General features: G+C 41.7%; 4 protein-coding genes and 1 long non-coding RNA gene across 5 annotated transcripts in view; 4 read left to right on the plus strand and 1 right to left on the minus strand.

The window, feature by feature from the left end:
• LOC136443102 (sushi, von Willebrand factor type A, EGF and pentraxin domain-containing protein 1-like) overlaps positions 1 to 5,363 on the plus strand; it is a 38,259-nt gene extending 32,896 nt beyond the window's left edge. Inside the window, exons 15-16 of the mRNA XM_066440175.1 lie at positions 4,194 to 4,322; positions 4,765 to 5,363. Of these exons, the coding sequence (XP_066296272.1) occupies positions 4,194 to 4,322; positions 4,765 to 4,991 (356 nt within the window). The 3' untranslated portion in view covers positions 4,992 to 5,363. The remainder of the gene's footprint in view (positions 1 to 4,193; positions 4,323 to 4,764) is intronic.
• Positions 5,364 to 6,135: 772 nt separating this feature from the next.
• On the minus strand, positions 6,136 to 6,370 carry LOC136443126 (uncharacterized). The gene is made up of 2 exons (XR_010757082.1): positions 6,291 to 6,370; positions 6,136 to 6,247 (listed from the first exon to the last, which is right to left on the minus strand). It is a non-coding gene; the product is annotated as an uncharacterized lncRNA (long non-coding RNA).
• Positions 6,371 to 7,906: 1,536 nt separating this feature from the next.
• LOC136443110 (zinc finger protein 436-like) lies at positions 7,907 to 11,305 on the plus strand. Its single transcript, XM_066440187.1, has 2 exons — positions 7,907 to 8,349; positions 9,816 to 11,305. Exon 2 carries the CDS (start codon positions 9,821 to 9,823, stop codon positions 10,664 to 10,666), a length of 846 nt encoding a protein of 281 aa, XP_066296284.1. The 5' UTR covers positions 7,907 to 8,349; positions 9,816 to 9,820; the 3' UTR covers positions 10,667 to 11,305.
• A 1,245-nt stretch (positions 11,306 to 12,550) lies between these two features.
• LOC136443858 (zinc finger protein 420-like) lies at positions 12,551 to 25,553 on the plus strand. Its single transcript, XM_066441226.1, has 6 exons — positions 12,551 to 12,678; positions 16,127 to 16,838; positions 17,911 to 18,055; positions 18,965 to 19,914; positions 20,455 to 20,815; positions 23,395 to 25,553. The coding sequence occupies exons 1-6, from the start codon at positions 12,569 to 12,571 to the stop codon at positions 24,573 to 24,575; spliced, it is 3,459 nt and encodes a 1,152-aa protein (XP_066297323.1). The 5' UTR covers positions 12,551 to 12,568; the 3' UTR covers positions 24,576 to 25,553.
• LOC136443115 (zinc finger protein 436-like) lies at positions 12,928 to 14,030 on the plus strand. Its single transcript, XM_066440193.1, has one exon. It carries the CDS (start codon positions 13,008 to 13,010, stop codon positions 13,719 to 13,721), a length of 714 nt encoding a protein of 237 aa, XP_066296290.1. The 5' UTR covers positions 12,928 to 13,007; the 3' UTR covers positions 13,722 to 14,030.
• Positions 25,554 to 26,946: the final 1,393 nt, after the last annotated feature.

Genomic DNA, 26,946 nt, shown 5'->3' on the forward strand with positions numbered 1-26,946 from the left:
CGGCGCTGTCATTATGGAAACAAGAGCTTTTAAAAAAAGCTGGCGTTTCGGCTACGTTTATGAGTGTGAATTGTCTTTTCCCTTTACTTGAAGTAAAATCTGCCAGAGGAAGTCACTCAAGGGCTGTTCAGTCTATAAGAAAAATTGTCATTTTGGGAAATGAGTACTGTTTTAATAGAGAAAGGCAGATTGGGGAAAGCAATTTTGAAGTTACGTCACTTAACTTAAGTGCTTTTGAAAAAGCTGGTCTTGGCCTACAACTTGTACTTATTTGTAAAATGTATAATAGGCTCATTATAAAAGCTATCAATGTAATTATGTACATGGCACGCAATAAAACATAAAATTTGAAAAAGCACCATTGAATCATCAGCACTATGGTAATTAAGTGAAATAGAAGTTCATAACAGCTAAGGTTCTATCTAAAATGACTACCAAATGTCAAACAAATCAACAGCTACCTCATCCGTATTATTCTGGTTTCCGAATTTACAACATTTCTTCCTTATTTTCCTGGGTAATTTTGCTAAAATTCATGAAAATTCCCATAGTTTTGTGCCGAGGGGCGCCACTTTCCACGTCCGTGTTGTCTGAATGAAGTCGATACTGAACAATGGAGCATTTGCTACTGTAACAAAGAATCGCTGTTTTGCAAACAACATCAAGAGCCTCTGTTTACATCGGGGATAGAAGTTTAGTGGCGAGTGTTTTGCAAGAATCATCTTACCGCGCATAGGAGCCGCTGCACGGTATTTTCCATTACAATGAACAGAAAAATTCGAATGCCGGGTTTGGAATCTATGAAGTCCTGTTCATAAGACAAAGGCCTTGTATATATTAAATGAATATTTAAAAATAACAAATATAAAATATTTCTTTATTATTAATGAAAAAAAATGATATTCATAAATGTATATTGATAGATTAATATAATATCAATATATATTTTTGATATTCAATATCTAAAAAGAAAAAAAAAATCCGTGCACGGACACGAACCCGGATCTTCTGGGTCCGAAGTGCTTCGCGTTGCCAGATCGGCCAAGCTGCGTTACGTAACTAGTTATTCTGGACGTAATGCTATAACCTCACTATATGGTATCATTTATGCCGATTTTTGGTCGTTTTCTTGACGAAATCATTTTTTTTCTTCTGCAATCTTGTGGAATAGATGTAATATGGTCATTTTTCAGGATATCAAAGTCCGAAACCACAATGCAATGATATTTCCGAACAGTTGTAGCAGTTACATGCGGTCGCTCTCCTGTGTCACATGCAAATCTAGCCTGCCTGCCTTTTCGTGCTCTCTTGCCATATAAGGCAACGGCTATACAAGGATTTGGGAACGTATTGCCATATAAGGTCTTATTGTGTGCGACACAGTGTTGAACCATTGAAGCTTGAACCAAGCTTGAACCAAGCTTCCTTCCTTGAAGGTAAAAGCCAGGACAATGCGTTCCGGCGCGCATGCGCCGAAACGCAAAAAACCCATCGCAGGTACGACGTGAGTTTAGTGTGACCATAGCTTTAGGCAGCAAGGAGAAGGTTAGGAAAATGATGAACAAAAATTAAGTCCCCCTATAAACATTCTATTCCTTTTGTTTTTTACTCCGGGAAGGAGGAATACCTCCTTCTGGGAGTATTGGGAATGCATTTGTTTGCGCGTTCGCAGCTATAACTCACGATCCCGTTGTCGCATTGGTGTGTAACTTGGCATATCGTTTGCCTGGTTCGGCGTGGTGATGCACAATGTCTTTGTGACGCCGTAACTACTTTTATCGTCAATGCAATATCAAAATTGCACCCCTATAATTAATGCTAAGGGCCACTGCCTTGGCATAGCGACCATGTTATAACCCGTTACGCTTGACTGCAATACTTCAGGCAGATACGGGGTACGAAAATTTCCTACTTGCTATGATCCTATAGTCACTGTTACATTGTAAAATAGACAACGTGCATCACCACACGTAACCTAGCTAGCTATATACCAAGTTACATACCAATGCGGCAACGGGAATTGTGAGTTTTCGCTGCGAACATGTGCCTAGTGAGCTTCAGTCTGTGTATTAAGTATGCCGACTGTCCAGTCGCAGGTCGCATACTAGTTTGGCGCACGAGACGGACGGTGCACTTTTACGCACAGTGTGAAAATGGGATATCTCTGGACCTTCAAACTTCTCACACTTGTAGTTTGTAATACGGAGGCTGTGACAATATAAAACGTTTACGCAGGGGATGAAAGATTGTTAAGATATCTCTCTCAGAATAGTGCACGCGGGCCGCGGCCAGACTGTGTCACTTCCGGGTGGATTGAAAGATCCGGTGACCTTTGACCTTCGAGAAATGTTACGATAATACAAATAGGCTGATAGCTATAGATCAGGCATGCCTGCAATAAATTGTGGAAAGAGAATTTACTGCATATTTGTGATTTCTGAAACATTTTAGTTGTAAGGCTGAATGGTTCGTTGATCTTCAAAAGAAGCCATCTAGATCTAAATTTATGACTTTTCCCGGAATTTCTAGATCCTGTCTGTGCCATGCTGTAAAAACGTACTTTTCAGCAGGTTGACCCCTCCTGTATTGAAAGAAAAAGATAAATAAACACCTTTTCTTTACTTGCTATAAAACACTACTTGGACTGTACAGAGATGCAATTTGTGTGGGTCAATATTTTTACTTCTTTAATTACCGCTTATCAAAAATGCACTTTTCACATAGTCTCTACCAGACTAACTACGCCAGGGTTACACTTGCAGGCCCCTAAACGGGCGAAATATGATCGTCACTGTGGACTGACTCTACTGGCTAATTATTCCTTTTTCTGGTGAATTGTACGATTCATACGCCCGTAAGAGGGCCTGGTGGAGGCTCCTTTTCACACCTGGCACCACATACAATCCACGATTCCGTTGCTGAATGGGTATGTTAAGTTAGCCTGAGTGTCATCCTGTTTCAGTTCCAGGCTCTAGAAATAAATTGTCTGTGATTCCACACCTTACATCAAGATCCATTTGCTTAAAGCTGAGCAGGTCACTACCAAAGGAAATGAAAAACACTTCACCCAAAATTTACAGACTATAAATACTTCACGGAGAATTGTGTCCTACGGACTCTTGTTTTAACTTTCATTTATAATAAGCTCATATCAACCTGCAGGCGACCTTTCAGTGAGCAAGCACACATGCCAGGCACTGCCTTAAGGGGAGGGACCTCTTAATAGACATGCGCAGAAAGCCCAGTTTGAAGGTCCACGCTTATTTTCTTGTTATTATTTTTGAGAATTTTTTCCTGGTGAAATCTTTGGTCAATTTTGGCCAGTTTTCAGGCAGGGGGACCAGACATGTGTTTAATTTTCAAATCCAGAAATAAATTGTGACCTTTGACCTTTGTTGTGGTATAGAATTGCATCATTTGGGAGGGGATTTTCCCCTACTAGACCAGTGATTCCCAGCTGCAGGGGGTAAGATCAGGGTTTGTTTACGTTCAAACACGTCTAGTGCGTTAGAATGCAGGAGTCGAACCCCGGCTTTTTCCAAAAACGGCAACTAGACATGTTTAGCTGTCCAGTGGATGGAAGTTTTTGGACATTGAAATACTGTTAAGTGTACTTTGAAGCCTGTTTTTGTTCCTTGTTTTGTATATAATCTGATGGAAGTCTGTTCAACTGTTCCCTCCCCTTAATGAACAAAGTGTAAAGGATATTAATTAAGAGTTTATTGCGAATTCTTGCCCGTAGGATAATTGCAAGTACATGTAACATGAAAAAGGATTGACAGTGTGTTTAGGTGGATCATAAATTGCCTTTTATCGGCCCGACCTGATATAAGAAGAATTTGAGATGAAAGCTTGTTTACAACTGCCAGGATTAGGTAGGAAAGTTTCGTCATTCGAGCGATAGGATACGAGCGAGACGCATTTTTCTATGAATGGTCGGCGCTGGCGGTACAACAGCGGCCTCGTGCGGATAGTGGGTACTTGCAGTTTGAAATGCGATAAATATCGTTGTCACGGTTAGTTTGGGGTGAATCTTTTTTTGCTGCATGACGAACTCGTGTGCGTCCAGCAGAAAGTAAAACGACTCCATCTTTTTTTCTTTCTAGATTTTTAGTCATAAAGTTGCGTATTTCAACGTTGATTCGCAATGGAACAGCCTAACACAGGAATGAGACCTAAAAATGTTGTTGCAGGAGTGACGGCTGTGAGGAGGATGCGGTTCCCCAAAGGCCGCATCACGTGGGGGCATTACAGCGTCCGGTACACCGCCAGGGACCGCGCCGGGAACCACGCCGTCTGCAGGTTTAACATCCGCGTCACAAGTGAGCAGGGCATTTTCATCTTGGGTGGTGGGAAAATTTAGACCTTGCTGAGATGGAAAAAAGTGATTTTAATCCAGTTTTAGCTCGCTGAAGAGCTAATCTTCCACTGGTCGTGACAGAGGGGACGGACACTATGTCCAGTATTTACAGGTAATTTGCACGAAGGAAATTCCCCTAGCTCTTTTCGACAAGTACAGTGAACAGTGGACCACGACTTAACGTCCCGTCCTAAGGACTGCGACCCTTTCCGGTGGCGACATAGCCGGGATCGAACCCGCGGATTATAATTCCAGATCGAGGCAAGGCCGCTAACCATTGGGCTACGCACGCTACTAATGGACTAATCTCCAAGCAGATCAGTCTTTGAGATGCGCCTTTTGTATATGATCCGCGAATCTTACTGTTACAAATATGATAATGCCTTTACTCTCCATTCCCACAGGACCAGGCTGCCCGCCCCTACCTCCCCCCGACCACGGTATCCTGACGTGTGACAGGTGGTCACACGGACAGTTCTGTGACCTGGCCTGCAATACCGGGTACACGCCACAGGGGGAGCTCGTGCGCTACGTGTGCGGCACCCACGGGACGTGGATGCCAAGAACTCCGCTACCCACCTGTATGCCCATTTCCACGACCTTTCCAGAAGAGGCTGTGACCGCTGAGTGACCGCTAAAGCCCCCCTCTCACTGGACCCGCGACACGTTGGCGGCGTCGCTGCGTCCTAAACTGAAGATTAATGTGTTACCCTTGACTTTATATCATTCAAAACGCACAAGTATGACCCAAAAGACAACAAAACACAGAAATCTTAAAAAGATTCGTTTTTACATCGATGAAATTCGTTGAGTGCTTTGTCAATTCGATCGACCGCAGCGACGCCGCCAGCGTGCCGCCAAAGATTCGACAGATCGCTCAACGAATTACACAGATAGAGAACTTTTTCTTAAAGCTGCACTATGTAAGATTTGGTCAATACAGAAAGTCAATTTTTCTACCATTTCTTTACATAGTATGTTGAATAAACATTGTAGAATGACATACCAGTATTCAGGAAGGAATGTTTCAACATCATTGCACTATATAAACCAGTTTAAAAACTGAACTTTCAAAGCCAGTTGGCAGTTGGGGCAGTGTGGCCACACAGGCTTATCACCCCAACTGCCCAGTGGGGTGCCTGATTACAGTTAACCACAGTTTCTGCCAAACGTCCTTATCAGAGTTCGAGCAGTTTTGAACGGGGGGAAATCTGCTTTATCAGTTCCCTACAAACTTGGCTAACATATTTTATCCTCATTCAAAAAGATATGAGTGTTTTTGAAGAAGATGATCTTCATAACATCATCTGTTATCTAGATCCACTGAAGTGTCGCTAAGTAATTAGCCTACCCAGGGGTCTTGCCAGTGTGCAGGATGTTGTTGTTTACACCAGGTTGAGGTGGTGTCACAGACTTTTGCAGCTTGTTTTTGTACAGTTAAAAAACACCGTACATGCCAGAAATAGACGAATTGATGATGGAAATATGCTGAAAAGTGGTTGTCCATGTCATTTGTATTAGGATTTGTTCACAAAAATATTTTCAATTTTTGAGCCAAAATGTTACATAGTGCAGCTTCTAAAACATTTCGTGCGTTGTATCTTAAATCATACATTTACATGTGCCATGGTTTAAGTAACCACTAATGAGACCAAGGCTAGGGTTACAGAAATCCAATTCTAGTGGTAAGGTCAAAACTTCTAACTACATGTACATGTAAGTCTTGTAGATAAAACACTCGATCAATCAAACACTCACCGCGCCTCATATACCTCTATATACTAGGCTTACCTTACCTTACCTTACCTTACCTTACCTTACCTTACCTTACCTTACCTTACCTTACCTTACCTTACCTTTACCTTACCTTACCTTACCTTACCTTACCTTACCATGCTTACCTTACCATGCTTACCTTTCCTTGCCTTACCTTAGGTCCTCCTGTGCCTATACGCTAATGGTATAAAGCAGAACTTTTTTTGCTCTCATGATTTAGTAGATGAAAAATTGTCGCACTTTGGCTAATTTACTAAAGATATTGGATGGTGTAAAGAAATGATATTAGACTAACTTGCTGTTTTATAATCAGTATCAGATTAACCTTGTTACATGTATACACAAAGCGGTAGTATCATATTCTCCAAGCTGAGGCTTCGATCGAGAGGGGTAGTTTTGTCTGGGATTATTAACGTTCCTCTCCTCTCATCGAAGCCTCTGCTTGGAGAATACTCAGAGTATCATCAATAAACCACGAACGACCGTGACTTACACGCGTAATGTTGTTTTAAAATGAAATGTTATTCTGATATAGAATTTGAACATAATTTGTAGTACTTGGACCTGACACTTTTGACCTGGTCCCGGACCGCACCTGGATTTTTTGTACCGGTACCCACCCCTAATTCTCCATGGCCAGCAAGTTATACATGTACTTTTTACAGATCACAAACACGACACACAAACGCTGACGAAAACATAACCTTCTCGGCAAAAGTAATAACTGTGGCACCTCTAGTCTTTAGGAAAGTACTCATGCACAACTCGCGAAAATTGTACGTCTTGTAGGTTCAAGACATCTTTTTGTCTAGACCTCGACTTACCAGGGGAAAGGTCAGGGGTTATCATTCAGGGACTGCTCTCGTACCCAGAGCTCAATCTTGTGTCCCGAAGTTACCAACGTTGTTATTCTTGTATTGTAACGGAGTCTATAGATGCTACGCTAACATTTTTGAGCATAGCAATACACTGACATCCCTTACCCGTATTATACATTAGGGTATAACAGATAACACACCAACAAGCACACTATCCTGGACACGAGACCACATTTTTGACCTTTGATCCTTATCCGAGGGGACACTGGCAGTTCGACTCCTGAAAAGCCTGCGTTCAGAAGTTCTAAACTCAGAGGTTTTCAGGGATTTGGAGTTTATATTTCTTCACGTCCACATCAAAGTAGGTATTGCAGGTAACATATGTTAAGCATTTCGCGTGTGAATGTAGAGCTAAAAGTTTGATTTGAATGAATTTTTGCTGTTTTTCGGACTTCAATTTTTGGCGGGCTACCGGGGGTGGGAGGGGGGCATGCACAACAACAACAAAATTAACATGCAACTGTATACTAATTCTTGACTTTTCGAGCACACATTGCCTTCTTCTAACAGCTAACAGAATAGCTAAGAGGATTTTTAAGTGCTTCCTTCGTGTGGATCTGGCTTAATCTCAGTACCTTTCGCATGTTTTTGCACTAGTACTAGTCCTAGTAGTACATGTATAGATCTACACCTTTCCAGTATTGCACTTTTTGGCAGTGCCTCAGGGGCGAGACTATTTTTTTTGTCGTGAGGGAGAAACCCTCAAACTTTGAGGATGATAAAACAGCAAACGCTGCCTTGGGGGAGGGCTATATCTCATCTCTTCAGAGAAACCTCCTAATCTTTACTACGTAGTAAGCAGATAATGGAAGGGATAGGGCAACGTTTAACTGACTGGTTTGAACATCGGTTAATGAAACCTGATGAGAAGTCTAAACTATCAATACATCTGTAAATACAATGAGAAATACACGTCGATATAAGATATTTTGATTTCCTCATGTTTACAATACCTTCTAGTTTCGTTTGTTTCTTTACCAAGCTTTTTTCTACTATGCTCTAGGTCAACGAGCAATACATGTTGACAAGAAATGTTTTTTTTTTTACATTATTTTCTTATACCTACTGTCCTGTCTAGGTTTCGTATTTATTCAACAAGCTTTCCTCTTTTACCTAATGCATGTTGTCTGATATCTCTCCTTGCAAATCATCGCGTATATAGCATTATACTTCGCTTTGTGCCAGCATCAAGTGTAAACCTACTAAACCGGTTTTACCACCAATCATAAGGTGCATAAAACACTCAACCAAGTGACTCTGTCGTCACTCCAAAGACCGAGTTGGTTTTGCCGCTGAGATATCCTGCAGTCTGTTGGTTTGAAGTGTTTCATTTTGGTGAGTACAGTTAATATTGTTTTATCTCTAGTACCTTTGATAGCTACCAAGTGGCAAATTGGACAACAAGTTATCATTTATTTCTCTTTAGCAAGATCTTGGAGGTATAGAAGGAGAGTTACTACTAAGCAGCTTTTTGCTCAACCATGTGAGGCCAGAGTTTGTTTGAACCTTTGTTTATTCATGATAAGCTCAAATCGGCACGCAGGCCGCTTTTCATTGAGGTCATGAGGGAAGAGGTAAGGGTCAGATACAATATAACAGAGATGCACAGTCATTTGAGTCCTAATAACTCTATCGACATAAATCATTACATGTTTATGGTACAGCAATATACAATTTCTACAACATACAACATAAAGTAGGGCGAAAGCTGGTTCATGGTCCGTGTCCGTTCGTTTAGTTCTTTTCCGTTACTTCAAGAGTCTCTTAAAGGAAGTCAGATTCGGAGCCGTACGTGTGTCTGGCGGTAGGCTGTTCCAGAGTGCGTACTGAATCAAAAACGAATATGATTTGGCCAGGACAATCAGGGAAAATTTCTCATTGACAATAGCCTGTGTTTATACAAACTCTCGCTATCATTGACAAGTGTGGTGAGATCTTTAACGTGCTCGTCTCGTGGTGCCTGCGACGGCGTCCTTAGCCACGGACTATGACTAATGTATATCCCCACTAATGTATATCCCCAAAGAACCGATATACATGGCAGAAAGTCTCCATACATACTAGTATCTTGGCTGTGGGAAACAACATTCGATGAAGACGTGCCGTTAAGTTTACACCGTAAGGCGTAAATACACACGTTGTAGAGTACAGACAGTTGGAATATTCAGTATTATGATAGAGTTAAACGTGTTGTTCAGTCTCGCTTTAGGCCTGTCCCGCTATGCCAGCTGGAAATAGTAGAGCCCTGTGGATTATTGTCTGCACAAGATTAGCTTTGCTGTTCTGCTATTCAAACCGTAGATTTGTCTTTTTTCTTTGTTGTTACATATTTTGCCCGCACTTTGATGTCGTATAGCTGTAACTCATTGTTATGCCATTTCAATGTGAAAGAAAACCTAACATCTTATACAATTTCGTGTTTATTGCCATGTTTGTTTTACGTGTAGCGTCTTTCCCCGTTTCTCTTTGATCTCTTCTTATGCAAAATTGTTGCTGGTATGTAAAGTGTGTACAATCAACGACGGCCGTCTAAACCAACTTTACCGTTACGTGTATCTTATAATCTATCATTTCAATGACACCATATAATGTCCCTGATTACATTAATTAGAGTGTTGACATAAGAAATACATCTACCCGAGTTAATAGCCAATACTACGGTTGTTTCAGCTAAACATGTACACTACGTTGATGAAGATTAGACATCAAGAAAAAAAACGTTTGTGCAGTTTATTGAAAACAATTCAGGTGAATTGTTATTGCTAACTTTTGACTTACGATGTAACTTCTCTTTTTAACAGCCATCATGGATAATAGAGCTGAAACCAATCGACACTCAGATGAGAATGCGGACGAACTAGGGGAAAACAAAAAGGAGACCAACAGCATGGAGACACAGATACATCCTGACAGGCTGCACAAGGGGTCTAACAGACCATCAACGGGAGATAAGAAGAAGAAACAACACAGATGTGAGGAGTGCAACAAGCAGTTCAGAAAATTGAGTGATCTGGTTAGACACATCCGAACTCACACCGGGGAGAGACCTTTCGGATGTGAGGAGTGCGGAAAAAAGTTCAGTCATCTGAGCCATCTTAGGGGACATGTGAGGATACACACTGGTGAGAAACCGTACCTGTGTGGGGAGTGCGGCAAACAGTTCTGTCGCCTTGGTGGTCTGAAGACTCACATGCTAACTCATACTGGGGAGAAGCCTTACGGATGTGGGGAGTGTGGCAAAGACTTCAGCCAGCTGAGTCATTTTAAGATTCACATGCGAACTCACACGGGAGAGAAACCATACGGATGTGATGAGTGTGGTAAACAGTTCTGTCAGTTGAGTAATCTGAAGAGTCACATGAAGACACATACCGGTGAGAAACCGTACCAGTGTGAGGAATGCAACAAACGCTTCAGCCTATCAGGTCTTCTGAAGACCCACATGCGGACTCACACCGGGGAGAAACCTTACGGGTGCGGGGAGTGCGGCAAACAGTTCAGTCAACTGGATACTCTGCAGGGACATATATTGACTCACACTGGGGAGAAACCTTACCGGTGTGGGCAATGCGGTAGAAAGGTCAGCTCGTTGAGTAATCTGAAAAAGCACATGAAGACACACTCTAGCAGACAGCCGTACACACCGGTGTGATAGTTAACGTCAAAGGAAGTGTGAAGTCCCGGGGTAGTCGAAAGAATAAGAAGAAGCGCTTTTTAGATACAGGGACGCTGCACCTGCACTGTTTGTTTTAGATTCAAATAGATGTCGTCGTTCAATGATATAAGAAACGGCATAAAACGTAGGAAGTGTTCTCTTCTACCATAGATACCTCTGTAAATAAGGGATATTAACATTCATCATATGCAATGTTATCTTTGAGATCACGATCCTAATGTATATGTACAGTGGAAAACGTTGAGCCTATAGCTCGTTTGCTTGTTTGGCATTAGTCTGCTTGTAGTTAAGACCTAACTTAATCTGTAGTGTTTAACTGTGTTTACTTGAACTAGAGGGTATCATCATCATCATTATTCATCCGGAATTACCCCGGTGAGATACAATCAATTAAGTTGGTATAGAATAGTACTATTCTTGCTGGCATCAACCCTATGTCTATTATACTAATGCTGTTATCATGTAAGACTCGTATGCAAGTTCATATCATTAATACTATTGAATTTGTCAAATAACCTGTTATATTTTAGCTTTAGATTAACATCATTGTTTTAGGTCTTCGCCATTTGTCATACTGTGTCATTTCTAATAAATAAAAGACACAAACAATTGTGACCTATTCGTAGAGCTTTTTTTTCTTTTCCGAGAGAAAACCGAGCAAAACGATATGTTTTCAAAGGCGTCGCATGCTCAATCATATAACGCGTTCGGTAACGGTATTTTCACGTATGGTGATGTAGAAAGGTCAAGCAAACGTCAACAATCTTTTGTCTTTGTCTTTTTATTTCGCACAGGTAAAAGAATTTTACATACATATGACAGATCAATACACATAGTGCCGGGGAAGGTAGAGACCAATGTGGTCTATAATATTCCATCCCCATTTTTCAAACAGAATAAATTACAATGATAAATTAAGATATAGAGAAAAAATGACAACTTAGTATCGTAACAAATAACAAATCAACAACTAATAATAACAATAACAAAAAACAAGAACTAAATTATTATATATAAAGACACAATTACCTAACTGGACACAGAAAAATTACCAACTAAGTAAGCAAGGAAACAATTCGATAAATAATAACGATGCAAATAACGACAAGCATATATAACAACACAAGTCAATAACACAAAAAATGCACGCAGACATGCAGGATATAAATGAAATCCAAAGAATAGAAGGTTAAGCAAAGGATTGATTGAACAATTACAATGAGATCGACGAGAAGAAAATGTCCGTTGAACCATGTGAAGTCCGTGTGTGTACTTAGTCAAGAACGAGTATGATTTGGCCATGGCGAATCGGGAAAACCATAATTGATACTTGTAGTGAGATCTTTAACGTACCTCAGCCACGTGTACTAGTATGAAAAATAGAGCCCTGTGGATGGTTGTCTGCACAAGTTTTACCTTGCTGTCCTGCTATCTGTATCGTAAATTTTGTTTGTTTATTGAAATTTACGATACCTTCACAGTTGCAGTGTCATGTAACGCAAGATCGAACATTTCCATGTTTGTTTGACTTTTACTGGTAAAGCGTCGCTCCCGTTTGTAGCAGGGAGTATTTTGACATTGTGACATTTTCAGTGCATTCGATTTCAAGTCATGCTTTCTGTTGAATTGTGATTGCTTACGGTCCATTTTTTCACACAGCTGTCATGGCAAACAACCAGCACTCAGCTGGAAATGCAGAGGGACTAGGAGGAGGTCCCATCGTCAACATGGCGACCAACAACATGGCGATACAGATGCAGTCTGACATAGCACATAACAATCCACAATACAGATAGACGAAATATGCAGAAAAAATGTATACAAATAATTGGCATATACTGTATTATGACTCACGGTCCATTTTTTCACACAGCTGTCATGGCAAACAACCAGTCCTCAGCTGGAAATGCGGAGGGACTAGGAGGAGGTTCCATCTTCAACATGGCGACCAACAGCATGGCGATACAGACGCAGTCTGACATAGCACATAACAATCCACAATACAGATAGACGAAATATGCAGAAAAAATGTATACAAATAATTGGCATATACTGTATTATGACTCACGGTCCATTTTTTCGCACAGCTGTCATGGCAAACAACCGGCACTCAGCTGGAAATGCGGAGGGACTAGGAGGAGGTTCCATCAACAACATGGCGACCAACAACATGGCGATACAGACGCAGTCTGACAGACCGCACGAGGAGTCTTACAATCCACAATTGCCTGAATTGGAAATTGATACGAAGAAGAAACGACACAGATGTGAGGAGTGCAGCAAGCAGTTCCGCACACCGAGTGAGCTGGTTAGACACATGCGGACTCACACCGGGGAGAAACCTTTTGGATGTGAGGAGTGTGGCAAAAAGTTCTGTCGACTGGATGATCTGAGACAACATATCAAAACACACACTGGGGAGAAACCTTATCAATGTGAGGAGTGCGGAAAAAAATTCCGTCATCGGAGTCATCTGAAGGAACATATGAGGACACACACTGGTGAGAAACCGCACCAGTGTGATATGTGCAATAAACGCTTCAGTCTACCAGGTCCTCTGAAGATCCACATGCGAACTCACACTGGTGAGAAACCGTACGTATGTGGGGAGTGTGGCAAACAATTCAGTCAGTTGGGTAGTCTGAACAACCACCTGATGATACACACGGGTGAGAAACCGTACCGGTGTGAGGAGTGCGGGAAACAGTTTAGTCAGCCGTGTCATCTGAAGTACCACATGAAGACACACACTGGTGAGAAACCTCACCAGTGTGAGAAATGCAGTAAAAGCTTTAGTCTACCAGGTCATCTGAAGGTTCACAAGCGAACTCACACCGGAGAGAAACCTTACGGATGTGAGAAGTGCGGCAAACAGTTTAGCCTGTTGAGTTCGCTTAAGAAACATATACGAACTCATACTGGTGAGAAACCGTACGGATGTGAGGACTGCGACAGGCAGTTCACCCAGCAGCATAATCTGAAGAATCACATGAAGACTCACACTAGCAAACCACCATGCCCATCTGTGTAACAGTCAACGTGAGAGAAAGTATAAGCTTTTGGGTAATCGAAAGATGAAACTTAGAGTAAGAAAATGCGTTTTTTTCGATGCAAGGACACTGCATCTCCGACTCACTACTTGTTTTAGATTTCGTCCACTAATAGAAACCGGACAAACCGCAGGAAGTGCACTCTTCTACCATGGGTATCTCTGTAAATAAGCGATATCAACAATAATATACAAAGCCATCTTTAAGATCACGATCCTAATACTAGTCATTGAGCAATAGTTCATGACAATTAGGCTAATTTTCTAACTAAATGAACTGACAAATGAGATTGTGTGAAAATGTGTTATAAAAACTAACCTGTTGTATTATTATTTCTGTTTAACATTGTTTTCGGTTTTTGCCATTTGTCATATCTGTATCTATATAGCCGGTATAACCGCCATTAGGCGTAACACACCAGCTTCGCAGGCACGCGGCGCGGTAGCAGCTGGTCATATTACACCAAACGGTCGGTTACACCTAGTCTTTGCATACTGTGTCATTTCCCATAAAAAACAATTGTGATCCGTCTAAAGAGCATTTTTCTTCTTGTGAGAGGGGAAACCGCGGAAAACGATATGTTTTCAAACGAGTCGCCTGTTCATAATCATATAACGCAATTTCACGTGTGGTCATAGGAAGGTCAAGCAAACGACAACATTTACAATGACATCAGCGATAATGAAGTATACGTCTGGCCATCTGGCCACGACTAGGTCTGCTGCAGTACAAGAACAAATCGCTAAGGAGATTGGAATATCCGTGATTGTCGGTTAGTTGATAAATTTTCTGTGTTTGTTGGACAAACCTGCAAGCTTTTACAGGTATAGCGTCGTTCCCAATTTTTCTTTGAAGCTCTTCTTATGCAAATTATAGCCGACGTGTAATGTCTATTTCGTCGTACATTCCACAATCAACGGCAACAGACTAAAGCGGATTTACCGTCAAGTATTTTCACCACATCATAATGATGACAAAAGCATGTATGTACATCATCATGTCGGTGGCCAATAGTCGTAAATCACCATGCACTATTAAACAACAACAACCATACCAATAACAATCTTTATTGACACAACAAAAGTAAAGCGACTTTCGTAAGGTCTACTATATCTATTGAACTGCGACTGCGAGGTGTGGAGATCAACTTCGGATAGAAAATATCTATGCTAGGTCAAAGAAGTAACTTCATTGAAATATATCATCAAAAAGCTGCATTGAGGGAGGGCTATCTTCCCACTCACCCAGAAACGTCCCTATCTTCGAGCAGATAATGGGCGAGAAAGGGCGGTGTTTGAAAAGCATTTTGAAAATCGGTTTATGGAATCTGAACAGTATATAATTGTGTGTACTTCTCATCCATCTCTAAATACAATGAGCACTACACGTCGATAAGAAATGTTTCTAATTTTTCTCATCCTACGAACCTCTCTAGTTTTCGCATTTCTTTGACAAGCTTTCCTCTTTTACCCAGTGTATGTTGTCTGATCTCTATCTATGCAAATCATCGTATTCATCGCTTTGTCCCATCATCAAGTCTAAACCTACCAAACCGGTTTTACCACCCCCATAAGCTGCATAAAACACGTGCCCACTGTGACTTTGTCATTTCCGAGTCTGACGACCAAGTTGGTGTGGCCGTTGAGATATCCTGAAGTCTCTTGGTTTGAAGCGTTACATTTCGGTGAGTACAGCTGACATTGCTTTATCTCTAGTACCGTACGTGCCTGGTAGCACATGGTGCAGCAAGTTATCATTTCCGTTTCTGTAGCAAGGAAGACGTACACATGGAGGGTTGTTCTCTCCGCCTTTGAACCGTGTGAAATCTGAGTGTGTACTGTGTCAAGAACGAATATGATTTGGCCAGGGCAAATCGGGGAAACCATAATTGATACTAGTAGTTGTAGTGAGATCTTTAACGTACCTCAGCCACGTGTACTAGTATGTGGCTGAGGGACGGAAATAGAGCCCTGTGGATTGTTGTCTGCACAAGTTTCCATTTGCTGTCCTGCTATCTAAACCGTACATTTTGTTTCTTTCCTGAATTTTACGATACCTTTGCCAACTTGTTTGCGTTACAGTGTCATGTGACGCAAGATCGAACATTTCCATATTGGTTTGACTTTTACTGGTATAGCGTCGCTCCCGTTTTAGCAGGGAGTATTTTGACATTGTGGCACTTTCAGTGCATTCGATTGTCATTCTTTCAGTTGAATAGCGATTGCTTATATTATGACTCACGGTCCATTTTTTTTCACACAGCTGTCATGGCAAACAACCAGCCCTCAGCTGGGAATGCAGAGGGGCTAGGAGAAGGTTCCATCTTCAACACGGCGACCAACAGTATGGGGACACAGATGCAGTCCGACAGACCACGTGAGGAGTCTAACAATCCACAATTGGGAGATGAAACGAAGAAGAAACGACACAGATGCGAGGAGTGCAACAAGCAGTTCAGCAGACCGAGTGAGCTGGTTAGACACATGCGAACTCACACCGGGGAGAAACCTTTCGAATGTGAGGAGTGTGGAAAAAAGTTCAGTAATCTGGGCAATCTGAAGGGACATGTGAGGACACACACTGGTGAGAAACCGTACCGGTGTGAGGAGTGTGGGAAGCAGTACAGTCATCTTAATAGTATGAAGATTCACATAATAACTCACACTGGAGAGAAACCTTACGGATGTGGGGAGTGTGGCAAACAGTTCAGTCAGTTGGGTAATCTGAAGAATCACATGAAGACACACACTGGTGAGAAACCGTACCTGTGTGGGGAGTGCGGCAAACAGTTCTGTCGCCTTGGTGGTCTGAAGACTCACATGCTAACTCACACTGGAGAGAAACCTTACGGATGTGGGGAGTGTGGCAAACGGTTCAGTCAGCTGAGTCATTTTAAGATTCACATGCGAACTCATACTGGGGAGAAACCGTACCGGTGTGAGGAGTGCGGTAAACAGTTCAGTGAGCTGGGTACCCTGAAGAGACACATGAAGACACACACTGGTGAGAAACCGTACCAGTGTGAGAACTGCAATAAACGCTTCATTCTACCAGGTACTCTGAAGAGACACATGCGGACTCACACGGATGAGAAATCGTAAGAGTGTGAGGACTTCGACAAACAGACAGTTCAGTCTAAAGAAGCGTATGAAGATTCACACTGGCAAACGGCCATGCACACCCGTGTAACAGTTCGCGTTTTTGGTTAGTCGAAATTAAAAAAAAAAAAAATTAGAAAAAGTATTTTTAAATGCATCTCCAATTCACTGTTTGTTTTGTAATTCAGATTCAAAGAGATGTCGTGGTCCACTAATAAAAAACAAAACGTGGGTACCTTTTGTAAATAATCGATATCGACGATAATATACGAGGCCATCTTTAAGATCACGATCCGAATGTACCGTGGAAAACGCTGAACACGGCCCCTGTACTTGTTTGACATAAGTGTATTTTACACATAACTTAATCTGTAATGTTTAACTGCGAATACTAGAGCTAGACGGTATAGAATAGAACCATTGTTGCTGGTATCAACCCTTTGTCTTCTTCTATATGCTCTTGTAAGACATGTAAGACTCATACATGTATGCTACCCTGGGGGCCAGGCACCGTATATCGACTAGCCACCAAGCACCCCACGCGCGCCCAAGCTTTCCCGGCCCACCCTCCCGCTGTCCCCCGAAGACCGACCCCGTCCCACTCTCCGCTGTAAACCCAAGATCTGCGTGGGGTGCTTGGTGGCTAGCCGATATACGGTGCCTGGCCCCCAGGGTAACATGTATGCATGTCAAGTCATTAAAGGTACAGCACGTGACAATTTGGCTAATTTTCTAATTCAACTAAATGAACTGACATATTAGATGTAAAAATTAGATGTAAAAATGTGTTATTAGATCTAACCTGTTGCGCTTTATTAGTTTTAGATTCACACTGTTTTCAGTCTTTGTCGTTTGTCATACTGTGTCATTTCCAATAAAAGATGCAAACAATTGTCCCTTATCTATTGAGCTCTTTTTTCTTGTGATTCTGTCTAGCTTTCGCCTTCCTTTGCTAAGCTTTCTTCTTTTACCCAGTGTATGTTGTCTGATCTCTCTCTATGCAAATCATCGTATTCAGCATTGTATTTCGCTTTGTACTTACTTTCGCTTTGTGCCATCATCAAAAGTGTAAACCTACCGAACCGGCTTTATCACCAATCATAAATTGCATAAAACACTTGCCTACTGTGAATCACTGTCATTTCCCACTCTGAATACCGAGTTGGTGTTGTCGTTGAGATATCCTGCAATCTGTTGGTTTGGAGCGTTACATTTCTGTAAGTACAGTTGGCATTCTTTTATATTTTTAGTACCCTACTATAGTGCATATTGGCACATAGAACAGCAAGTTACTAATTGAAGGCCAATCAAACGAAACATTTACAATGAGATCGACGAGAATGAAGTGTACGTCTGCCATCTGGCCACGACTAGGTCTGCTGCAGTACCAGAACAAACCGCTAGGGGGGGGCGGTAGGAATGCCCGTGAATGTTGGCTAGTCGATGAAGTTGTCGCACTTGACGAATATACTAAAGATATTAGTGTCAAGAGATATTGTAAAACTAACTTGTAATATTGTTATCAGTTTTAGATCAACCTTGCTACATATATACTTCAAACTTGCTACATACATGTATGTACTTAAAACTTTGCCCTTCTCTTACTCGGTAGTATTACCAATAAAACATGAACGACTGTGACTCACTGTGTTTTTTTTTTCATGTGAAGGAGGAACTCTCAAACTTAAAATGGCGTCGCTGGCAAAGACATGATTGCAATGATTTGAGTTCTGGTGAAAGAAACATAACTTATAGCCAACGTGTAGTAGACAAGCTTTCCTCTTTTACCTAATGTACGTTGTCTGATCTTTATCTATGCAAATCATCCTATTAAGCTACTAGTACGTACTTTGCTTTGTGTCATCATTAAGCGTAAACCTACCGAACCGGTTTTATCGCCCCACGCTGTAACAAACACTTGCCCATTGTAACTTGCTCATTTCCCACTTCGAAAACCGAATTGGTGTTACCCTTCGAGATATCCTGCAGTCTCTTCGTTTGGGACATTACATTTCTGTAAGTGCATTTGCTATTCTTTTATTTCTTTTAATAAGACATGCTTCCATGTAAATTGTGATTAATTATTTTGAGTTACAGTGCAACTAATTGTTTTTTTATACACACAGCCGTCATCGAAACCACAGCTGAAACAGATCGACACTCAGTTGAGATTTCCGAAGAACTAGAAGGGCCAATCCTCAACCCTGCGGCCGACAGTATGGCGACACAGATGCAGCCTGACACAAGCGATAGACCACGCAATGAGTCTAACGGTCTACCGACGGGAAATGAACCCAAGAAGAGACAACACAGGTGTGAGGAGTGCAACAAGCAATTCATAAAACCGAGTGGTCTGATCAGACACATGAAAACTCACACCGGGGAAAAAGCCCACGGATGTGAGGAGTGCGGCAAACGGTTCAGCGAGCTGAGTAATCTGAAGCAACATATAAAAACACACACTGGTGAGAAGCCGTACCGGTGTGAGGAGTGCGGAAAACGGTTCAGTCGACCTAGTATTCTGAAGACTCACATGCTAACTCACACTGGAGAGAAACCTTACGGATGTGGAGTATGTAGCAAATACTTCAGCCAGTTGAGTAATCTGAATAATCACATGAAGATACACACTGGTGAGAAACCCCACCGGTGTGAGGAGTGCGGAAAACAGTTCAGAGAGATGGGTATTCTGAAGTATCATATGCGGACTCACACTGGTGAGAAACCGTACCAGTGTGAAAAATGCAAGAAACACTTTAGTCTACCAGGGCCTCTGAAGATTCACATGCGAACTCACACTGGTGAGAAACCTTATGGATGTGAGGAGTGTGGCAAACAGTTTAGCCTGTTGAGTCTTCTGAAGATTCACATTCGAAGTCATACCGGAGAGAAACCTTACGGATGTGAGGAGTGTGGTAAGCAGTACACCCAGCTGGGTCATCTGAAGATTCACATGCGAACTCACACAGGTGAGAAACCATACCAGTGTGAGGAGTGCAGCAAGCAGTTCAGTCAGCTGAGGAATCTGAAGAAACACATGAAGACACACACTGGCAAACGACCATGCACACCTGTGTGACAGTCAGCGTGAGAGGAAGTATAAGTTCTTGGGTAATCGAGAGAAGAAACTTAGAACAAGAAGAGGTGTAATATTAATTCACTATTTGTTTTAGATTCAAATAGATGTCGTCGTCTACTGATAGAAACGGCACAATAGGATGTGTGCTTTTCTACAATGGACATACAGTGGTCTAAATAAGAGATATCAACATTAATGTACAAGGCTACCCATCTTTTACATCACAATTACATGTACAGTAGAAAACGCTGAACACCTGTAGCTCGTGTACTTGTTTTGCGTTAGTCTATTTAAGACGTATCTGTAATGTTAAACTGCGAATACTAGAGCTAGATGGTCTAGAGTAGAACCACTGTGTCTTCTTCTAATGCTCTCATTGTGTAAGACCCATATGCATGTTTATATCATCAATACTAGTCATTAAAGTTATAATACGCGACAATCTGTCTAATTTTCTAACTAAATGAAGTGGCAAATTAGATGGTGTAAAAGGTGTTATAAGATCTAACCTGTTGCGCTATATTAGTTTTAGATTAACACTGTTTTCGGTCTTCACCATTGGCCGAGCTGTCATTTTCAATAAAAGATAGAAACAATTCTGACTTATCTATAGAGCCCTTTTTTCTTGTGATTCTGTCTAGCTTTCGCATTCCTTTGCTAAGCTTTCCTCTTTTACCTTGTGTATATTGTCTGATCTCTCTCTATGCAAATCATCGTATTCAGTATTGTACTTCGCTTTGCGTCATCATAAAATGTAAACCTACCGAACCGGTTTTACCACCAATTATCAACTGCATAAAACACTTGCCCACTGTGACTCTGTCATTTCCTACTCTGAAGAAGTTGTTGTTGCCGTTGAGATATCCTGCAGTTTCTTGGTTTGGAGCGTTACATTTCTGTAAGTACAGTAAACTAGTTGGTATTCTTTTATTATTTAGTACCTTACGCGCCTAGTGACACATGAGGCAGCAAGTTTGCATCTCTCTTTCTTTAGCAAGATCTTGGAGGTACACAGGCAGGGTTGCTAGCTTTTCGACCAACCATAGGGTGTACGAGTCCGCGGCCCAGAACGACTACAATTTGGCCAGTGCACATCGGGGCAAACCATAACTCTGATCAGTGTGTTGAAATGTTCTCGTGGCGTGTTTATCCTAAAACCATTTCTGCATACGAGGCAGCGACATTGGACCATGACTACATCATCCCAAACACGTGCACCGACGTATATTACAGAAAATATCTCACTCTGCATTGGGTTGGCTGCGGGAAACATTACTCTCATTGGATGACTTCCGAATTACTGTCCGTGCTGTGTTCTTGAATAGTGTTACAGGTTAAAGTACAGTCATCAGGAATGTTCAGTATTTTGATAGATTCTAACGTTTTATTCTTATCGTGCAGACTCGCCTCAGCCCTGATCCGTTATGACCGAAAGACTACTTCAAGACATCCTAAATTGTCTTTACCTCATTAACATATCTATTCAGAGTTTTGGTATAAAACCTGGTGTTCTCAGTCCTATCGTTAGTTCCTGACGAAAGACAGTGGATACTGTCTGAAACGTCTGACTGTTTCAAAATCTTATCCAGTTGCTTGAGTATCTATTTTTGGCGTATTTTATTACCTGGATGTCTAACCTTCATCAACTTACCTCTTTTACCTTATGTAATGTATGTTGTCTGATCTCTCTCTATGCAAATCACCATATTCAGCATTGTACCTCGCTTTGTTCCATCATCAAGTGTAAACCTACCGAACCGGTTTTACCACCCCATAAGCTGCATAAAACACTTGCCCATCGTTACGCTGTCATTTCCCACTCTGAAGACTGAGTTGGTGTTATCCTTTGAGATATCCTGCAGTCTCTTGGTTTGGAGCGTTACGTTTCTGTAAGTACAATTGGCATTCTTTTATTTTTAGTACCCTACGCGCATAGCGGCACATGGGGCAGCAAGTTATCATTTCTATATCATTTCTATTTCTAATTAGCAGGGTCGCAGCGGTACGCAGGGAGGGTCGATTTATCTTCGCCCAACTATGAAAAATCGAAATGCGTGAGTCGAGAACATCAGTCAACATCGAGGCAAACCATAACTCTTTTTGATTGTGGTGTGACCTTTGATGTGCTCAATATGTAATTAACTATCCTAAAACCATCCGAAACGGCGTCCCTCAAGCCCCCTCCCACTGGACCCGCGGCACGCTGGCGGTGCCGCTGCGTCCTAAACTGGAGTTGTGTTACCCTTGACTTCATGATGGGAACATCATTCAAAACGTACAAGTATGACCAAAAAGACAACAAAACACACATAATTTTTTTTTGTCGATGACATTCGTTTAGTATTTTTTTTTCAATTCGATCGACAACAGCGACGCCGCCAGCGTGCCGTGGGTCCAGCGAGAGAAAGTGTTGCAGAAAGTCTCTGCCTCTCTAGGTTCACTGTAGGAAATAGTCATGATCTTGTAGACACCATTGGATAATGTTAGAGGTAATGTACAGTAAATCGTTGAGCATTTTGATAGAGTCAAGCGTGTTTTTCATATCGAGCAGACTCACCCGAGCCATTACCCGTTACGCCCGCTCGGAAATAGAGTACTGTTGTACAAGTTCACTTTCTGTAATGCTATCTGAACCATGCTTGTTTTTGTCACGATATCTTTGCCCACGACTTCATACATATAGCTGTAACATTAGGTAAATCAAGATCATCTTAAGATGAAACAACAAAACAACACCTAACCCAGTTTTCCATGCCTAAGGACATTTTTTATGTTTATTTCACAAACCTGCAATTTTTTACAAGTATATTGTCTTTCTTAGGTTTTCTATGATCTCTTCTTATGCAAATTAGGCCGGTATGTCGTGTGTGCTTTGTCGTACATTTGACGATCAACGGCAACCGACGAACCGGTTTTACGTATGTGTGTACTCACCACATCGATCCGATAATTATGATAAAAGCATGACATTTATTTAAGTTGGTGGCCAATAGTCTTAACGTCTGTTCAAACTCCTCGATCCATCAATGTGCATGAAGATCATTTTTTAGCGATGCCTCAGGAGCTAGCCCTATTGTATAGTATTGCCATACTCTCTCGAGTGGCTGTCAACACATAGTATTGTATGCATACTTAAAAGTAAGACAATTACTTTTAAGTAAAAGACAATTCTGGTTATACAACTAGATAAAATCCGGAGTTACTTCCGGACGTTTCGAGTGACATCAATCACTCTTCTTCGGCGTCACTAGAAATAACTGGCAAGAACGAATCGGTGCTGTATGCAGTTTGCACGTCAAAGAATTGTGTAGGAATTTACTTGGTCGTACAATCATACGCATGTGTAGTATGTGAATGAGAGCATTGGTCTATGGCGTTTGGCATTTTCAGTGCATTCAATTTCTAATCATGCTCTCATGTGAAATGTGATTACTTCGTTGACTTATATTGCAAATTCTCTTTTTTTCCCTCACACAGCCACCATGGAAAACAGAGCGGAAACCAATCGACACTCAGTTGAGAATGCGGAAGAACAACGGGGAGATTCCAACAGCATGGCGATACAGATACAGCCTGACAGACCACATGAAGAGTCTAACACTCCACATTTGGGAAATGAAACGAAGAAGAAACGACACAGGTGTGAGGAGTGCAACAAGCAGTTCAGCAAACCGAGTGGTCTGAAGAACCACATGCGAACTCACACCGGGGAGAGACCTTTCGGATGTGAGGAGTGCGGCAAACAGTTCTGTCATTTGAGCAATCTGAGGGGACATATGAGGATACACACCGGTGAGAAACCGTACGGATGTGGAGAGTGCGGCAAACAGTTCAGTCGGCTTAGTGGTTTGAAGACTCACATGCTAACTCACACTGGGGAGAAACCTTACGGATGTGAGGAGTGTGGCAAACGGTTCAGTCAGCTGAGTCATTTTAAGGTTCACATGCGAATCCACACTGGGGAGAGACCATTCGGATGTGAGGAGTGCGGAAAAAAGTTCAGTCATCTGAGCCATCTGAGGGGACATATGAGGATACACACTGGTGAGAAACCGTACCAGTGTGAGAAATGCAATAAACATTTTAGCCTATCAAGTCGTCTGAAAACCCACATGCTAACGCATACTGGGGAGAAACCTTACGGGTGTGGGGAGTGTGGCAAACAGTTCAGCCAGCTTGGTCATTGTAAGGCACACATGAGAATTCACACGGGAGAGAAACCCTATGGATGTGAGGAGTGTGGCAAACAGTTCAGTCTGCTGGGTAATCTGAAGGATCATAGGAAGACACACACTGGCGAGAAACCGCACAAGTGCAAGAAATGCGATAAACGCTTTAGTCGACCGGGTGAACTGAAGAAGCACATGCGGACTCACACTGGTGAGAAACCGTACAGCTGTGAGGAGTGTAGCAAACAGTTTAGGCAACTTGGTCATCTAAAGATTCACATGCGGACTCACACCGAGGAAAAGCCTTACGGATGTGGGGAGTGTGGTGAACAGTTTAAACAGATGGGTCACCTGAAGAATCACATGCGGACTCACACTGGTGAGAAACCATACCAGTGTGAGGAGTGCAGCAAGCAGTTCAGTCAGCTGAGTAATCTGAAGAAGCACATGAAGACACACACTGACAAACGACCATGCACACCTGTGTGACAGTCAACGTGAGAGGAAGTGTAAGTTCTTGGGTAATCGAAAGAAGAAACTTAGAATAAAAAGACGCGTTTTTTATTATCAATACGAGGACACCGCACCTGAAATTCACTGTTTGTTTTAGATTCAAAAAAAGATGTCGTGGTCCACTAATAAAAACGGCACGAAACGTAGGACAACAAAAAAATGAAAAAGTACAAAGCCCGATAAAACCGCCTAAAAACACGTAAAAAGCCTGCCGGAACCCGTCCTCTGCTTGGAGAGTACAGGACTGCTCATGAATAATAGTCAATGAAGTTATCGTACTTGACTTAGTTACAAGATTAATGACTTGACGAATTAGACGGTGAAAATATGTTATAAATTAATCAAACTGCTGTACCATTAGTTTTACATTGATGCTGTTTTGTCTTTGTTAGTTTCTTACGCCGTATCATTTCAAATAAAACACGAACGATTGTGTAAACGTCCTGTTTCTTTCTTGTGAGACAGCTAAAACCGCGGAAATGCAACTGTTTGTACGTACCTCGTACGTCACTAATCACAGCATGCGAACGTCGTCAAACTAGTCTGGGGTTTGGACAAATTGGTTGGAAGAGTTGATCTGGTCCTCCTTGATGCATATTCAGTTCAACGGACGAAATTGAAATGTTTTCATCTTCGTCGTACATTCTTGATGATATACATTGGTAACTGTTCCCGTGGTGCTAAAGCTAGGTCACGCAATCTCATATCCTGACATTGGTCTGGGGTTTGTAATTGGTTTACAACAAACTATTGAACAGAAAGTTTGATGTGGTCCTCCCAAATGTCCCGAAAATGTCAAAGAAGAATTTTATTCTGTGTTGACTTCTCCTAAAGACTCATTGAAAAGAGGGAGAACTGCTGATAGAGACTATTACCACAAACCCACACTTCCCCTATCTAGTATGCAAACCGATATTTCTCATGTATTGTCATAAACTCCTATATCTGCCTTCATTGGTCACTTCTTTTGTACTTCATTCGAAAAGCAATACCACATCATTCAGACATGACTATACCGTAGGTCATACACTGCCATGAAGAGTAGACTAGCCTCGTAGCAATGTTGTTTGATACTCGTTAACATAAAGTGAACCATGTAGGATTGTCGACCAGTCAAAAGTTGGTTCGTTCTCTGACTATTTGCTTCAACGGATCGATGAAATGAAATGTCGTCACCCGCGTTGTAAGACGTTGATGATATGTATTGACGACTGTCCCTGTGGTACAAAAGGAAGGTCACGCAATATCCAATCCTGAAATTGGTCTGAGGTTTGCAATCGATTCACACCGAAAAAGATAAAGAAAATTTGATGAGGTCCTGTATATAATTATTTCAAAGGACGAAATTGAAATGTTTTCATCTTGGTTGTACGTTCTTCATGATATGCATCACTGAGGCGCTACAGGAAGGTCACACAAGCAATTCACTCCAAAAACAGATGAATAGAAAGTTTGATATGGTCCTCTATAAATTAATACTTCAACGGACAGTCTGAAAGGTTTTATCTGTAGTTTCTGTACGTTCTTGATGATATGTATCGGTGATTTTACTGTGGCGCTACATGTAGGCCATACAAGCAATTCACTGCAAGAACAGATTAATAGAAAGTTAGAAAATCTGATGTGGTCCCCTTTAACTATTTCAACGGACGAAATTGGAACGTTTTCATCTTCGTTGTACGTTCTTGATGATATGCATCGGTGATTTCACTGTGGCGCTATAGGTAGGTCACACAAGCAATTCACTCCAAAAACGGATGAATGGAAAGTTTGAAAATTTGATGTGGTCCCCTATAATTATTTCAACGGACGAAATTGGAACGTTTTCATCTTCGTTGTACGTTCTTGGTGATATGCATCGGTGACTTCACTCTGGCGCTATAGGTAGGTCACACAAGCAATTCACTCCAAAAACGGATGAATGGAAAGTTTGAAAATTTGATGTAGTCCTCTAAAACTACTTCAACTGACAGACTGAAATGTTCTCATCTGTACGCTCTTAATGACATGCATTGGTGATTTCACTGTGTCGCTAAATGTGGGTCATCGCGTGAGTTTACATCAGCAGATTGGTCTGAAGTTTAGAATGACTTCAACAGCTGCAGGTTGTTTGTCATATCTTCTCATATCTGCCAACCAACTGTTAGCAGAACATTTCTTCTTCTTCAAAGTAAGGTGTGTCATTACCTCTTTGGAGCACTCCAGATCCGGCAGGGAAATAGTGTCAACTGATTTGGCATCGCAGTTAACTGACAAGAAGAGCGGACAAGTACACCGCAAACCTTTTCCATCTTGACGGCAACAGATCATTCCGGCTGCGGCGAGGCCAGGCCTCAACTCCATTTAG

Source organism: Branchiostoma lanceolatum, chromosome 10, assembly GCF_035083965.1.
Source record: "Branchiostoma lanceolatum isolate klBraLanc5 chromosome 10, klBraLanc5.hap2, whole genome shotgun sequence".
Lineage (NCBI taxonomy): Eukaryota > Metazoa > Chordata > Leptocardii > Amphioxiformes > Branchiostomatidae > Branchiostoma > Branchiostoma lanceolatum.